The 18,326-nt window shown below is 37.8% G+C and overlaps 1 protein-coding gene across 1 annotated transcript; it reads right to left on the reverse strand.

The window, feature by feature from the left end:
* Positions 1–777: 777 nt before the first annotated feature.
* Positions 778–14,168, reverse strand: LOC116722227 (cAMP-dependent protein kinase catalytic subunit beta). Its single transcript, XM_075074330.1, is given in 12 exon segments — positions 778–2,230; positions 5,814–5,978; positions 6,696–6,818; positions 7,857–7,952; positions 8,045–8,149; positions 8,151–8,172; positions 8,322–8,404; positions 8,492–8,590; positions 8,861–8,989; positions 9,067–9,128; positions 11,337–11,345; positions 13,634–14,168. Coding segments are annotated over 12 exon segments (1,065 nt in total). The 5' UTR covers positions 13,680–14,168; the 3' UTR covers positions 778–2,104.
* Between the last annotated feature and the right edge of the window lie 4,158 nt (positions 14,169–18,326).

The raw sequence follows: 18,326 nt of genomic DNA on the forward strand, positions 1-18,326 counted from the left end.
TAAAATTAAAATGTATTTAAAATTGAAATTATTACTAAAATGGGCAAATGTGGTTAAAAAAAGGAATAAAAATATATACTAACAAAATAATTTAAGTATTTGATTTATATTAGCATGTATGGTTTTTTTTTCTTTTTATAAAGGAAAAATATGTTTATCCACTAATTTACCACTAAAGCATATAATCTTTCAATAAGTCTTTTAAGTTTCTAATATATATTGACAACTTTAACAAACACTTAACTGTTTGCTTCACATATGCACAAAACGTACACTAAAGCTGCAGTTGGTGACTTTATAACAATATGCGTATGACTGCACTAAGACCCTCCTCCTGGCTCTGATTGGTTGTTTCTGACCAAGAGATGTATTTCTGCAAATGGCAATAGAACAACAGGTAGGAGGCAGAGGAGCTTCACAGATTACCTGTCTGATGTTGTACTATTGGGAGCTATTGATCGGACAATTATATTGATAGTGAGATATTGATTAAACAAAATACGTGAAAAAAAATCACAGTTTTTATGAAAGTTATATGAAAGTGAATAAATATATATGAAAGTAAATAAATATAATGAAACAACTAATTCTATACAGTAAAAAAATGTCAGATTTTTCTGACTTCCCAACACAAAAAACAACAACCCCCGCTTTTTACCGATTCCTCTGATAACTGGTATACAGCGTCTTGAACTCATGGAGCATCCATCCTTCAAAAAATAAAAAATGAAAAAATAGGATGACCAAAGCTGAAATAATATAGTTGTCAAACTTCAACACTGTTAAAAATAAAATTTATTAGCATCTCTAACGTGTATAAATAAAAACATATGAAACAATGCATATATGGATGTTATGAGCTTAACAGGAACATGTGATACAAAGGAGCAGTCTTCAGTTTAGCCGGTGTTCTGTGAGACAAACTTTGAAATCAAGCTTTCCAACACACATACCTAGGAGTTGCAAACCTGTCACAAGAATTAAACAAATTTATTTGGGGTGATATGTAATAAATATGTAATATATATGTATATTTCCCTTTCTCTCTTAAAATTTTAAAACATCTTCTTCAATACATGAAAAAAATATATATTAATAGTGCTCAGGCACAAAGCGTGAACACTATGCACACTGACCTTTTTGACTTAAAACACTTCAAATCCTCAAAAAAGGATTTTATTCATTTATATCCCTTTAATGAATATCCATTTTCCCACAGACTTGTGACAAAAGGTCCTGAATGAACCCAAAATTGAGGGGCAAAGACTAACTTTGAACACAAGAACAAAAAACAAACCCTGGCCAAAGCCAGCAAGATGGCAGAGTATATCATTTAAACGCAACTAGCCAACTCCAAATTCAGCAAACACACAGATGGACTTGCATTTTATTTAATGCAAGCTTTACCAGCTGCAATCTTCAAATGTGTGCAGGTGTGGGAAAAAAAACAACAAAAACAAAAGTGAGATCTGTTTGGGGGGTTGATTTGGCTTTCAGAGGCAAAAAGCAAAGAAAGGAAAGAACTTCTTTTTTTGTCAGCCAGATACTTTCTATTTGGTAATGCTTTATACACTCAATATTTCTTTGTTGTAAAAACTGCAATATGCACCAAATGGACCAAATATTGCTGGGTATGCTGCCTCAACTTAGTGGGATGTGGACATCAAAATTACGCCGACGATGAAAAACGAAAAGCAAAACAACCCACTCTACTGTGTGCCAAATGACCTCCTAAGTCAGAGTGTGGACTGTTACTGGCCACAATCTCAATTTTTCCACTCGCTTTCAAGAAATAAAAAATAAAAAACATATCACATTTCAGTTGGGAAAAAGTACATCCAAAAACTTACTGCTTTCAAAGTGACAAAAACAGAAAAGTAAAAACAAAGAGTGACTTGTCTGCTTTAATATGCAGGTGTTTTTGACGGTGAGTTAAAGTTTTCAACACTCAAGGAACACGGCGACCTCTTTCAGCCTTGTGGAATGAAGGGACTACGTAGATCTGAAAAGAAAAAAGAAAGATGGTCCTCATTCCATCCCGAGTCTTTTAGAAGAGTGCAAAGGACCTCATTATGATTCCCTGATATATCCATGTTCTTCTGTCTTAAAAATCTGCAAACTCCTTTGCGCATTTGTCCGTTAAAGAAATGCGGATAGGCTCCTCCTCGTAATCGTCAAAGTTGCTCGTGTCCCCAGGGCCTCTACACTTTGGTATGAATGGAGCTTCCACCTGGAAGAACAAGAGGATGATTTTGATGAGGTTTAGATTCCTACTCACACTGTCTGTAAGGACAACTAACTGGGAAGCTGTCAAATACTAAGTCTCTGTTGTAAAGTAAAAGGTAAAAACAGTTGAAGACGGAATTTTTTTTCTCAATCTTGATGAAAAAAGCAAGTGGAGAGAGTGGAGAATAGGGGTAATGAGCTCATGTTTGAACACCATCATCATGACTCTAGCTGCAGAGTTTTGAATGTACTGGAGTTTCTGTAGGTTTTTGCTAGAGATCCTGATGAGAAGTACATTCCAGTAGTCCAGTCTGGAAGAGATAAACAACATGGACCAGCTTTTTGGCGTTTGAGGAAGAGAATAAGGGGGAGTTTGGAAACATTCCTGAGGTCACAGAAGGAGGCTTTGCAAGGGTGGTTGACATGAAATTCAAGAGTGAGTTAGAGATCCATTTTTACACAAAGATGATTTGTGACTGCTGATGAAAGACCAGCTGTCACAAAAGATCCAGGTATAATTCTGGCTGATTATTGTCTGGTAAGTAACCATTTTAACTGGTTGCTTACCAGACAAAGACAGTTTTTAAGGCTTGTTCAGAAATGTTCAATAAGTCTGATGTCTGACGTGAAGAACACCAAACCTATCATAATGTGGAGCACTAGTGACATACCCACTGTAAAGTAAGTTTAACATCAACATGGACTGATTAGGTTATTACTTACAGTACATCTGGTAGGAAATTCAGGTTTCAGGTTTCACGTGCACCTTTAAAAATACATTTAATAAAAAAACGTGTTGATAAGGTCAACACCTATTTTAACCCAATATGTGATTCTGATTCTATTTGGATAACAAAAAAAATCCATAAATCCAATCCTTATGCCCCAAATAATTGGCAAACTTCTTTGAGTTGTTCCATATAAAGTCATTAAACCTCCAAAAAGAGACAGCTTTAAAAGACATCATTAAAACATGACATTAATAAAGATGTCATGCAAACTTTACTGACACTCTGCAATGGGGGAGCTGATCCTCTTGTTTCAGTAGCACATTTAACTGTCCCTTTTAGACATTTTATATAGCAGCATAATAAAAATACAACATGCTCAAATCTCTCTAAAAACCCCACTAATTAATGTCTTCGGGGGGATTAACTCTGATTAAGAGGCATCCAACTTACTCTGTTTATGTCCCTGAGTGAACGAGTAGTCTGCTGTGCTCGTCTCACTGTATGAACACTTATCTCACAAGTTCAAATTAACCAAAACGTTAAAGGGTGTTAACAAAATGGGCCGACAAATTAATCGAACCGTGGAAACAAATCTTATCTCATGCTCAGGCAATACTATTTCACGCTCACCATGTGGTAAAGCAATGCTATCAAGAGTATTAAATGTTTTTTTTGTTTTGTTTTTTTTACAATCAAGCTTCTGCGTGCATGTAGTGATGTTAGGTTACTTTGATGAAGAAAACAAATCTTTGTCTTGTGTGACTTGCTCCTCCACCAAATTATCTCTTAAACTGATTACTAAAACTCTCGGCTCGCATTCTTTATGCTCTGCATCATTATTTTCCCACACTGAATCTTTAAACACTCTTCTGCCTGAATCAAAGCAAGTCAAAAGCCAGATCGCACACTTTGAAAAACAAGCAGCAACTGAAACGTTGACAGTTTCTTAGCACAAATTGAAACATTTTAACAGACTAGTTAACACACCTCCATCAGCTTTATATTTACTAAATACCGAGTGTGTTGGCATATGACATGTTTGTGTACAAACTAAGAAACTGGAAGAGTGAACTACAAATGGGATTTCAGTTTTTGAAAATGATTAATTGATATCAGTGCAACATAATACTTTCAATCTTATTAAGAGTCTACAGAGGCCAGTTAAAAACTTAAGTTTTATTTGAAACATTAAGGACTAATATAAATCATTTCAGAACGTTTTCTATCTTTAATGTGACAAATATATTATCTTGTGAAATGTAAAAAAAATAAAATAGATGGAATAATCTGGGTGTATAAATCTGCAAACCCTTAAACTAAAACTTTGTTGAATCAGCCTTTCAATTAGTTTAAACCGTCAAAACGTCTTGAGAACACAACCGCAATACAATAATATGGAACAGCAGTCACATTTGTATAATTTGATTGTTCTCCATAATTAATAAAAATAAGATGGAAACTGGTGATGAAGACTACTAAGAGCTTTAGGGTGACGCCGAGGAACCTGCAGGGATTTCTGATCAGTACTGATTGTGTTAAAGTGACTCCTGTATTCTCTCCCTGCAGTCTTGTGGAGGAATGTGTCAGTCTGATAAACCAAAGTTAAACTTTTTGAACACAATTTCAAAAGGTTATTATGGCTACAAAAGAAATAAACACAAAGCATCAAATGAATGCCATACGTTCTAGAAACACCACATGGCATAATACCTAGAAAATGTTATGAGCAAAACGGCCAAAAAACAAACATGCATAATCAATCAGACCACACATTAGCCGACAGAAATCCTAGGTATATCGGTTCGATCGGATTCGTTCCTGCCATGTGGTGTCCAACAATGGGCACAGAATAATGGCTACAAGTCCAGTGAACTAATTTTAAAACCAGGCATTAATCAATGCTTTACTACAATCTACCTGCAATGCATGTGGCTAGTGTCAGCGTAAAGTCCTGACTGAATGAAAATCATTAGAACCTATTTACGTCACGTTAACGAAGAACAGCTGAAAAGTTACCGGGTGCGGTAGCAATTTTGCTCCAACTCCTCCTCTTGTCATTTCTATATTCTTTGCATGTTGAATAAACATTAATGTTGTTTCCACATATCATCTCCAATGTCCGCTGGACTTCGGGTTCCGCCGTTTCAGCTGTTTGGGACGTAATTTCCCCTCAGAAAGTGCTGAGGAGAATCCGCGCTTTCTGATTGGCTGCCTGTCACATTCAACAGGCTGTGTTAAAGCGCCCAGTCGGGGAAAACCCCTGATTTAGATCGGAGCGGCAACGACGATCTACGTAACACACCACACAATCTTAGAAAGATCAACGTTTTAAGATTGTTGTAAGGGGAAAAATAGGAGCAAAAAACCGTGTAGTGTGAACTATTGCATCAGGTAGTCGATGTGCCCATCTTCTCTATTTAAATCTAATTATTACTGAAGGGCAACATAGTATACAGACTTCATAATCTGCACTCTTTTGGTTGAATGCAGTATTTATTTCCACTTTGACTTTATGTTGTTTAGTTTTTTTTTTCAAGTGCGTTTTTTGTTAATGGAGACTGAGAATCCATTTTATTTTCGTTTTTGGTTGTTTTGTTTATTTTGTTTATCAGTTCCAGTGTTTAGTGTTCTTTTGAAAATAAAGTGTATCTATCTTTTGCAAGAAATCGCATGGATTATTATGTCATTTCCATTAAATCAGTGTAAAAAGGTCTTCAAACAATATTATCGTTTATCGCAATAATTTTTGAGACAATTAATCGCTCAGCAAAATTTGCTATCGTGACAGGCCTATCAATAAGCAGTTAACATGGCTCGGGCTCATAATGGTTATTATTGATATAAAACATGGCTTACCTTTCGCTCGTAGATTGCGATCCAGTCTGTTGTGGAAAACCATTTGTGGCCTTTGATGTCGTTGACGCCGTTCTTCAGGTTTCCATAGCGTTTGGTCAGGTCCACCTGCAGCAAGTTTCTTAACAGGTCCTTCAAATCAGAGCTGAAGTGGGATGGGAATCGTACCTGAAGGGAAGAAAAGAAAGTTTAAGAACTTCAAACTGTGGCTCTTCGTAAATCCTATATGCAATACTTAAGGTGCTATCAAGGATCAAACATCCTTTCCATTTTTGAAGTTTCTTAAAGTGAATGTACTATTCAATATTCAAATCTTGAGATTTTTAATCTTTTTTTGTTTCAGATTAAATTATTGGTGTCGTTTTGGAATTGCTAAACCCTGTTCAGTCTTTCACTATCTGTCTAAATTCAGACATGATATAATGACACGGCTGTAGAAAAAAATCAAAAAGTATTTTTAGCATAGTCTTTAGTTCATAAAACTATTTCATAAAATTAGCAAGCACTTTAAAGCAAAGATCGAGATTTAAAAAGTTTTAGTTAGATCCAGATCAGTTCTATGGACTACTCACTGAACATTAATATTGTCAAATTTCTAATTAAATGTGGAAATAGATGAGAAAAAAAACATGAGAAACATAACGTCAGTTGTGTTATGGGCAGCTTTTGGTTTCCTTGTCAAGATTTTTTTTTCCACATTCAGATTTTGTGTTTTAGAAATGAAATAAAGAAAAGAATATGGAAAAAATGTTATTGCTATACTCGACTTTCTTTCTGTCATACTTATCCACACCTGGAACGTACTAGAACCAAATTCCATATTTCATCATACTCTGCAGCAGCTCTGGAGTAGGTAAATTCCTCTCAAGGGAAATTTCTTCTCACCTTTCCAGACACTATCTTTTCATAGATCTGAATCGGCTGATCTGCAAAGAACGGAGGGTAACCAGCTGCCATTTCATAGATGAGAACTCCGAGGGCCCACCAGTCCACAGCTTTGTTATAGCCCTGAAACAGACCAGGCATATGTCTAAAACAAACAAGCCTTCTGACATCATGAAAGTTTGCATTCTTTGTTAGATCTAAATCTGATAAACACAGGTGTTAAACATCCCATGCAAAAAAAAAAAAAGATTGACCTGCGAATAAATAAACACTACATTTAAATGCTCAAAGGCATATATTCTATGTGCTCTGACACTTTATAAATGAGTGGTTACAACAACACAGTTATGTTAAAACACAACCATTAATTTTATGAAGTTTGAAGGAAGATTAAACTGGCTAAGGACACCAGAGGGCAAAGCAGCCTCAAATGCTGAGCAGAACCCTGCCCAACACATGCACAGGTGAGGTGCAGATGTTGGGGAGGATGATAATGTCTATTAACTGATCTAAAAAGTGTTTGAAATCAATGAAAAATGTTGTTTATCTATCTACTGGGTGATTTTTTTTGTTTTTTAAGTAAAAAAGGATTGAAAATTGTTTCTCCAGGGAAACCCACTGACTATATCTATTACTTCCAGCAGAACAAAGTCTCTCAGTTGTGTCAACTTTTGCTCCTTTTTTTGACTATTTTGTGCTGGAACATTCTAAACATTTTTTCTAAGCAAAGGAGCAAAGTGGTGTGCTTAGCAAGATTTACATTTATCTAAATCAGCAAAGACGGATGTTAACATCAGATATGAACAGGGCCAATGGTTGAGCTGGTTAAACATTGATGGGAGGGGCTGGAAGGGAATATGGTTTCATAATAACTCATAAGTCAACAAAAAAATGCCTTTACTCCCAGCAGCGAATACCAGGGTCAATGGGTATATGCGATGCTCGTAATTACACAGCAATATAATTTTATTGGCAATGCATAAATCCGTCTATTTTAGGCCTGAAACCGTTAAGGTCGTGTCTGTGAAGATGTGAACGTAACAGAGGAAAGAATTACACTTGGGAAGAACTACAAAGGGCAATTAGAAAAGTACTACAGGGGTTTTATGTTCTTTAGGGGAAAAAGTATATTATAATCAACTAAACAATTAAAATTCATACTTTGCTTAGAATGATCTCTGGCGCAAGGTATTCTGGTGTTCCACACAACGTCCAGGTTCTTCCTTTTACTCTCTTGGCAAATCCAAAATCTGTCACCTGAAAATTGTAGGGAAAATGCCGTATTACTGACCTAACCGTTTTGCAAAACACTCCAGCATCATAAATTCATGGTCTGCACTGTAGCTCACCTGAAGGTAGCCATGGTTGTCAATGAGAAGATTCTCAGGTTTTAGATCTCTGTAGATGAGGTCTAATGAATGTAGGTACTCAAACGTCAGCACTATCTGGGCACCAGTAAAATCGTGCATGTGGCTCACTGGAAATTGAGAGATGTGCGTTTAGCATAAAACATTTGAAAGAAAATGTAGAAAGAGTTTAATCTAACATAAACCACATAAAATAAAAAAGACAAGCCAAGACACCAATGGACAGCAACACTTAGTATAATTTACATTTAATCCTCACCTGAATCTTCCAATTCGTCTTAAGTGAGAGAACATCTCTCCTCCTGGAATGTACTCCATTATCATGTACAAATTGGAGTTGTCCTAGAAATGAAAGAGGCTCTTAAATGTTCCAGACGACCAATTAAAGGATTTTTTTAAAAATTTCTAGATAAGATAAGCAAAGCATACCTTAATGGCGTACTCGAGTCTGACGATAAAAGGAAAGCTCACAGCTTGTAATATCCTCTTCTCGTTTAATGTGTGTTCTATTTGTTTAAGTTTCACCACCTGCAGAGATAAGATCATCAATCAGATCCCGCCAATGGAAGAGTAAGAGGAACTCAAGAAGCCAAGACAACTTGGAGCTACTGATAATCTATTTTTCTAAAGTAACCCTGTAATTCATAATGTGAAGATATAAATGCCATTAAGTACAAAAGTGACTATTTTCTTGGATGTGATAAATGGCACTGTTTTACTAACCCTAAACGTTTTTACTGCACATAATAATACTTGTTGGAAAATATCAACTAAAGTCTTAATAAAGCTGCCACCAACCTTCTGCTTGTCCAGGATTTTCATGGCAAAGTACTGTTCTCTGTCTGTGTGTTTGACCAGCATGACTCTTCCAAATGAGCCCGTACCAAGAGTCTTTATCCTGTCAAAGTCCTCTAGGCACGTTGAGCACTGTGGAAACAACCTCAAGTTATTACTGTATGTGCCAAGACAACAAATATTACATTTAACAAACAAATCAGGCTGACCTGTGGTGGGTTTTCCCATTTCCGTAAGAAATCTTCTTTGGCTTTAGCCAGAAACTCTTTAACTAAAAGAAAAATGAGATGCACCACAGACAGAGTGAGCTGGCATACATTTAGTTTGTGTAGAAGCAATTTTGCATTCAGGTTCATCACACATTTGGGGCTTAACTGGATTTAGCAAATAGACCAAGGAGAAGAGGAGCAGGGAAGAAAAGTAGAAAATGGAAAAACTCAAGTCAAGGAAGAAGAACACAAGCAGAGTTAACTCTCATCTGGATATGAAATAAAAGGAAAGTAAGGAAACAAAAACACAAGACAACAATATCAAGGAGAGGACAGGCAGATGAGTGATGCATGCCAAGAAACTCAGTATTTCTGTTATTTAGTAGTCCAAGTCAAACAGGAAAGACATCCCTCAGAAACCACAGGTTATGTTTCTCTGGGCATCACCTTTGGTAGAACAATTTAAAGGAGGATGCTAGTCATTTCACCCCTTTACCATTACATACTTTTGCAGTTTTGGTTGATTTGTACCCCAACTTTTTCCAGGTATGGAAATAAGCCATCTGCCACTAAAATTCACATCAATTAGTACCCGGCTTTAAAAATGTATTTTTTAAATGCTTTGACAACCAACAATTGAGTGTTGGGTCATTTTCTGGTTTTGACTTGTAAGCTTTGAGTAAATGTCACTCATTATTAAATTAATATGGGCTCTACAATATAAGGAAAACAAGAAATTTTGATTACATTGCTAAATATTTGCAAAAATGACACAAATTTTGATTAAATAAAATTTATTTCACTTTGTCATTATTGTGAATACCCCACTTCTCTGTTGGAGTCCTTTCAGACTAAGGACTTAATCAGGCAGATGAAGTCTGTCCACTTGAACAAATATATGATTGATAAGTATGGTTGGAATGCATTGCACCTGGCATATAGTAGTCTACCAAATATTACCTGCAAGCAGTTCTTTGCACTTATGATTATGATGAAATTGTGATGATGAATATAACTGTTACATTATGAGGCTCTATTTTTGGTTCTAATCTGCCATATTTCACAACAGTTGTTTGGCCCATACAGAGATCAGAACCACAAGCCTTGAAAACAGGTAGTAAGATTAAGAGATGCACCGAAAAGGCTTTTCCTGTTCCGGGTTTCTATTAGGTCTGATAAATAATTGTGTTTAGGCCTATAAACATATCATTTTTTTTAAAAAGAGCACATTCTTTAGTAAAGGTAGTGCTTTTGAATCCAGTAAGAGCGCTTACTAAAATTTCTGTATTTAACTTTCTGATCACTATTTAGATCAGATTAAGAGAACATTGGCTGATTCTGGTCTCACACCTTTGAATGGTAATTATCCAATAAGACCAAGTCTTCAGACAATAACTCAATAAAATTCAATTTAAAGGTCAGACTGGACAATAAATCAATAATATATTGCAATAGACGTGATCAACATCAATAGATTGTATGTCTGATAGAATTTTCAATAATTCACTGAACTCCGATTCAGATCCACACAACATTCTGGGGGCTTGTAGGCTTTAGCCACACAACCTCTCTAGGCCAGCTGAGCAAGGTGGGTGACATAAACCAATTCACTCTTTGGTTACCTAGCAACAGCCTGTTGAGTAACTAGGGTATCAGCAGTTTCGGGTTTTGCCTCATAACTGCTTAAAAATTTAAAAGAACAACAGCGTGGAGTGAAAACTGTGGATAAAACAGGAAAAGTCACATCAACAGTCTGGCAGTATTTCAGATATTTAAGAAAAAAATTAATCAATAATTATGGATAGACTGACATGAGCCATATCATCCAGCTTTATTTAAAATTGTGTTATTTAGGTTGTGGGATCATTTTTCTTTTTGACTGATCAAATGACTTCAACACCAAGATAAATTCACTGATGCATAATGGTTAGGCACAGTGCTATGTTTACCAGTGAGAAGTGGGAGTATGTTAGGACGAGATGGCAACAGCTGGGTACAAAAGTACGAATTGGTGAAAGGGAGAATCAGACCCGGAGCCTTATAAGGAGTCTCACAAAACAAGCTTAAAATTTAAGCAAAAACAAACCAATGTATAGGAAACAGCGGACCGTAGATATCCAGATTGAGAGTGCAAAAAACAACAAAAAGAACATACAAAAAAAGAAAAAAAACATTATCAAATCACATCAAAAGCAAGCACGTCTAGCAAGTTTCCACAATGAACCCTTTGCTGCTCGGCTAGTCTGCTCTCTCTCTTTTTTTAAGCATACCAAATGTCTCTATAGATCACCATGGTTTTGCAGGAACAATCACCCACATGGATGGGATGATACAGAAGAGAAGACAGAGAAAAAACACAAGAGTTCAAGTACACCATAACAAGTATAGGACCACATCTACAAATGCCAAGTATATGTTGTGAAAGAAAAGCAACAGGAATGAGAACAAAGTTGACAATCATTTCAGGAATCTGAACAGAGACTAACTGTCTATGGTGGCAGTCGAAGAACTGCCACCATAGACAGGTGTACCAAAATGGAATGTAGCAGAAAAATCGGTCATGCACATTAGAACAGATCAAAAGGATAACACAGAAAAAAATGTGCTTGGAAGCAAAAATATTGTTCAAATAAAAATATGGCTTCTTGCACGAAACAAATTCGCTTCAAGACTTTATAGGAGAATTGCAACCAAGCCTTCAGTTAGACAACCATCTCTAATTCCAGTGCTAAAACTGAACTGAGCATACCATGGTTGAGTTATGCCGGCCTATCCTGTTACACTACAGTGTGAACATTGTACATGGAAGTACTGTGGAGCAAAATAAGTGTCGCAAAGGCAAGTGTTTAATCCTGCTGTCCAACTGTGAGTGTGTGGTGGCTCCACTATCCGTTCCAGTCAGAGACATCTTTATGTACAGTAAACATATACCACTGTAGGTAACCAGGTCACCACATCCAGAGTGGCTACACTCCAGAAAGATCTACAGCTCAGGGCACTGTGTCAGCGTAAACAGGTTTAAGAGTCAGGGATCGTAGCTGGATCCAGAAGGAGTGGCTGCAAGTTTAGATACTCTTCACTGATCTGATTGTCTTCTCTGTGAGTGTGTGTTTGTGTGTATGCTGCTGGTTGGCAGCATTCACCATGCCTGCCTGGTGTCTCTCAACAGGTCAATAAATCTCAAACAAATGTACTCAGCAGCATCATAAAGTGACTTTACTTTAAACAAACTCGGGCCATAACTACACACAGACGGTTTGTGTGTTTTCAAGATCTTGAAAGTGGGAAACTTTCCGTGAACTGCAAATCAAAACAACACCCGCACTACAAGCTTTCCAGTTTGCAACCAGGGTTATGATCTACAACATAAGCTCTTCGGCAATGATCGGGTGCACACATCAGGGTATAGGAGCGTAAAGCAACACCGGCCTAGGCCGAGTTACGTCAAAGCGTTCAAAGCTTGTAATACCCCTTATCCTCTGACGAAGGTCCGATGACAAGCTGCTACAGTCAATGACGAGCTGAGTGTGAGAGGTGAACCCTGATGGACTTTTACCACAGCAAGATTAGAGAAGAGGGGTTTTGAACAAACAGAAATGGCACGATTCAGTGTTTGCAAGCTTGTGCTGGGCAGACAAGAGCAAGGTCCCAGGTTTATGAATGGAAAGAGGGAATTTGTCATTTCTTCACCATATTTGGGCATGTTGCTGTACAGAGGGAGAAAGCTTTGTTTATGAAGCTAAGAATAAAAATGTGACAGCAGAGCCCTGGAGAGGGGGCAGAAACAGCCCCACACTGCCTTCAGAGAAAATTTAATGCCCATTTAGAACAATTATTCACAGCTCTCTGGTTTAACGCTGCAGATTGAAGATCATCAGTGCAAAGTTTCTGTCTGACACAGCTGGCTGTGTTGAAAAGCAGCCTGAGGCCAAACATACTATAAGACAACAACATCCTCCACCAGGGATGTTGAGGCAATGATGGGTTAAGGAGTTTTTTTTCTCTCTCTCTCTCTCTCGCCCATTTCCAAGTATTTTTGACAGGAAAAGACTGCACTGCATGGCTGCAACTGTAGAAGGCCTTTACTGCTAACACCACATGAGGGACAGAGGGGCCTACAGAGGGCTAATCCCCCCCCCACCCCCCCCATCCCACCACCACCACCACCATGCAGGCTAAAGTTAGCGGGCTAGCTAAGTTCCATGGGACACAAAAATCACTCCCTTTGAATTAGCTAATTTCAAAAATACAACAATAAATAACTTAAACAAATCCCCAATGCGTTTTAACTGCCCTTCTAAGGTGTTATTACTATTACTGGATTCCAAGACATGGAAGCAAAACGGCCTGGGCAACATTTAAATTACAAAGACACAACAAAATACAAGAAACCTGTATTCAGTCATTTGTGGCTGATAACGTGAGAATGTGTGACGAGTGAAATGTAAAGCGATTTGCCAGTTTGGAGTATTCTAAACATAGTTTAAAGCTAGATAGCAACTGGAAAGAGTTAAGGCAAACAGGACTTATAAAACACCACGGAAGCTGACCGATAGCTAGGACTCACCGCTCTCCAGTTCGTTGCCCTTCTTTGCGGTTGCAGCGTTCCCCATGGTGTGGAAGTCGCGCCGACTAAGAGGAGATGGCGGCGGCTAGCTAACCTTCCTGCTGGTGTTTTTTTTATTATTATTATTATTCTTTTTGGAGCTCTTTAAAACAGTTGAAACCGAATCAACGTAAACATTTACTCTCGTCGGATCAAATGATGTCCCGTATCCCTTCTTGCCCGTGCTCTCGCTCTTCTTCCTTCTGTCTCCCCCCCTCCTTCCCGCAGGAAGATTTCCACTGCTGCTACTTCAGTGATGTCTGCGCGGCTGACATGAAGCTAGCGGTCACTCGTATCAGGCTATAAGCTGCTGCTTCTACTCCAGCCCTCTCCGGCTGCTCAGCCGCATTCTGGGTGCTGAGCTCAGGGCTTGGATTGGCCCGAGATGTCGGTGACAAGATACCAGACCATGTTGGCTTCCGCGTCTTTTTTGAAGTAACATCATTGTGTCCACAGATAAGGGATGGCATGTCAGTTCTTTGACTTACGTTTGCTTGTTCTGTTTCAGTTGTATCAATAGTGAGTAGGGAAGAAATTAAAACGTTGCAGTTCCGCCGCAGGATATGATGACAAGTTTTGAAGTAAAGCATACTGAAGGAATATGTTAATGTTTTAGTATTTACTGCTTTTTAACAAATATTAAAAATAAATCAGCGTTGTTCTATCTACCGAACAAGTATGTTTTTACTTCAGTTTATTTACACAATATAAAAAAAAGTTCTGCTAAAGAAGCTGACTGTGACCGATATGCATATTAATGGAATGTTAAGTGGAAGGAAAATGTGTGATTTTAAAAAAGCACAAACAACGGGGATATTAGCAGCACTGACAGGACTAAACATAGTTTGGTATACCATAAGAATATGGGTAACATTTACAAGGCTGGGACAGCAACTGGAATCAGTGCCTCAAGAGTCGCCACATACAGATTAGAGGTGAACCGATTTATCGGCCAACCGATTTATAGGTGATCGGCCGATTTTTACATGTGAAGCCAATCTTATCCACTGATGTCATCAACCTTGGCAAGGTCTAAAAATCAGCCAGTGTGCTTTTCTTTTCTCCCGTGAGAGGTTTGACTGATAAACCGGCCGACCAGGTCATGTCTGCACATTTACAGTTAGCAATAGTCACCCCATTGTTGCCAATTCAGCAACTTTCTTGATATATTGAGCAACATTTCAGACAAAAAACTGGTATTGGCCAAAATCGGAATCGGTAAGTTAGGCTTTTTAAAAGATCGGTAATTGCCGACTGGCCAGAAAATTGCAATCGGTGCTCCCCTTAATATACATGCATACATATCCAGCAGTCAATCAAGTGAATCCTCTTTTCAGGTTAAAGTAAATATAACATAGCCTTATATTTAATCAATCAATCAATGGTCCATAGGATAAAAGTGGAGAGGTACAAACTCAATTTGCTTGAAGAAAACTGTGAAGAATTCACAGTCAGTGTTGACTTGGAGAGCAAAGTCATTAAAGGCTTTTTAAAATATAAAGTAAAAAAAAAAAAAGACATGATTTAACATTTTTATAATAAAATATCTAAAATCAAGTCCTCTGATAGTACAATGTTTAGCCGAATTTGTTTAACATATTTCAGATTAAAGGAGAGCATTTCTGAACATCACTTCCAATTACCATTGCTTCTCAATTGGATTTAGGTCTTGATTTTGACTGGATTACTCAAACAGATGAAATTGCTTTAATCTACTTTACTCCCTTGTTGATACTGCTATATGGTTAGGGTTACTGTCCTGCTGGACGGTGAACATCTTTCTCAGTCTCAAGACTTATACATTGTTAGTAGTGGGGGGGTTTTTTCCATTTCTTTTTGCAACACTGCACTAAATTTAGCTCTATCCAGCTTCTCAGCTCAGACCAGATTCTCTCTGTAGGGATGGTAATTGATTAAATGGATCCATTATCAATACCACTTATTGATTCTCATTGAGTTAGAAAATAAAATAAAGCCTTTAATTCAAAAAATGCACCATGTTGTATTTGATTCAAACTAAATTAAACTTGAAAAATAAGATTCTCGCTGTCAAACGAACATTTTGACATGAAATAAAAAATTTTCCACATCAACTGTTTTTGTGCAGAAACATTTGCTTGTTTGTCCTTTCGGTAAGGTCAAACATGCTGAAACTGATGAAATAAATTGTTATTTATTTGCTCTGTCGTTTTTCTTTCCCTTGCCTGAAGAGGTAGCTAAAAGTGTGCAAAAGCTTACTTCTGAGCCAGCAACACTCTGGCTATTCCCAACTACAGTCATATTCAATAAATTTGAATAATAATGAAACTTTCATGAATTTCAGTAACTCAGTTAGCAAGTTAGAGACATTATTAGCTCCACACAGACCGATGTTTTAAAGATTTTTTTCTTTTAACGATGATTTCTTGCTTACAGTTAATCGAAGCATGACATTTTAAGATTAGAATAGTGTATCAATCCAATAAAAAAAAAAAACATTCAAGTGCAGAAACGTGGGTCAAATGAAAAATATGTTTTATAATTGCGTAAGATTACTTTCAAAATGTGAAATCTGAAATGAGTCTAATCTGAACCATATTCTAATTTATTAATTATGACTGTTATGAGATGGAGATCATTCATAAATTATGAGGCTAACATTCACAAAATAACCAGGACTTGAAAGAGCTTAACGTTACCTGAGGCGTTCATGGCAGGTGTTGCTGTATTATCGAAGCTCCAACTGTCGCTAAGCAACGTATCGAACATTCGTACAAATCAGTTGCATTCTGTGCGGTCAACTGTTTGACGATGTTGGGCGTATTTCCGCATTTTATTGTGATTAAAGCTGTACACACATTACAACCTACCCTGGTATTGTCCCTTTTTTTGTGTGAAATGAAACCATATTTTGGAACCCGTCTTCCGTAACGCCATCTTGGATATTTTTCAAGTTGCGTAGCTTTTATACTACGTCATTACGTAAATACACCACACGTTCTTGGAACCGACTAGCGGAATAGTTGGACATGCAAATGAACCATTCCGAGGAATTTAATTGCTGAGAATTCCCATCCATATCCCTTTGACTGCTCAAGAAAAACATCCCCGCAGTATGATGCTGCCACCAATATCATCTTCCTCCATATGTTTGCTGTGTGCTTTAAAATGCTTTTGGCAAACTCCAAACAGGAATGTCTTTCTTTTAACAGTAGATTTATTTTTGCCGCTGTTTCACAAAGACTTGAGCTTTGGATCTTTGCAGTTTCCCCCAGCTCGAGTTAGCCATTGTGCTGGCAGCACGAGGGTATGAAGCTGTTACTCTGCCCTTCTAAGCAGGGTAACCAGAGGGTGTCACAGCGCCACCTTGGGAACTGCGCCCAAGGAAATAGGTAAGGTACGTAAGGTTCGTAACCACTGAGAACGAGACTTCATTCCACCACAAAATTAATTTTTATGGTTCCATGTTTTAAAAAAACAGTAAAATTCAAAGAAACACAATAGGAAGGGAATTGCACAGTACTGGGGCCTACCAGCAGGGGGAGGGCAGTCCAAATGTGGGAACTGGTTCCTAAAACAAATTAATAAATCAAAATAAATCACCCCAAGCACTTGTGAACAGACAGTCGATCGTGAAGAAATCCCAACACCGGTCACTCGCACAGCACACAGGTCCTGTTCCTCTGGATGCCCCCCCCCACCGCCTTCAGCTCTCAGCCTGGAGACAAAAGGGTGGGGTTGAACAAAGCAAATACAAAAAGCAAAAGACACTACAATTTAGACATGGGGTGCTAAAATGAGGTTACCCCTAACCTCCAAGGTATCAATCACTAAAATCAATGTTTTAATTAAGTAATATTAAAAAAAAACACAGCCGTTAAACGCAGCAGAGCCAGAGGCCATACAGAATAGGATAATGCAAAAACAAAGCAAAAACAAAGCAGCAGGGTCTCCAGCAAGCTGCAGCCGCTTTGTCAGAGCTGGATGACTCCACCTCAACCAGAGAGCCCTTCCGGCCCAACAGCAGGAGGATCCGCTTGCATGTACTGTACGTTCCGTTTTATGTTGCCAAGATTCACTGGGCAGGGTAAATTACACCCGCATCCCAGTATCAACAGGAGACTTCAGGCAGCTTTGATTTTTGAGTTTTGACCACTGCAAGTTAACCAAGTGACCTTCCCACTGAAGTGTGACCAAATGCAGGCATGAAGAAAGCAGGTGGGAGAGTCTGCCTTTATACTCACACCCACTGAGCTAATTAGGTGCCAGGTGTCCTCAATCTTGGGGCAGGCTTCATCCTGCTACAATTGGTTTCTCTACTAATTCTCTGAGTAATGCTATCCTTTCCTGTGTTGTCAGTTTTGGTGGACAGCCTTAACTCAGTATGAAGTCCTTGTCAAGGAGGAACAATTGCTGCAAGTCCATGATTCAATAATTTGGTGGGTTTGGTTAGATAGAAAATATTTTACTAATAAATAGAACTTTACTCCATTGTTTAAAAGCTAGGACTAAAATTTAATGTATATAGCTCACTTTGAATCTGTCTGGATGATTGGATTTATTTGACTGTTTTGTGAAGTGTCCTTCAAGAGACAATATTTACTGTGATTCTGTGTTATGTGAAGTAAAATAGAATAGAAAATCTCTTCACAAAGCAGATGTGTTTATGATTAAG

This window comes from Xiphophorus hellerii, chromosome 6 (assembly GCF_003331165.1).
Source record: "Xiphophorus hellerii strain 12219 chromosome 6, Xiphophorus_hellerii-4.1, whole genome shotgun sequence".
NCBI lineage: Eukaryota > Metazoa > Chordata > Actinopteri > Cyprinodontiformes > Poeciliidae > Xiphophorus > Xiphophorus hellerii.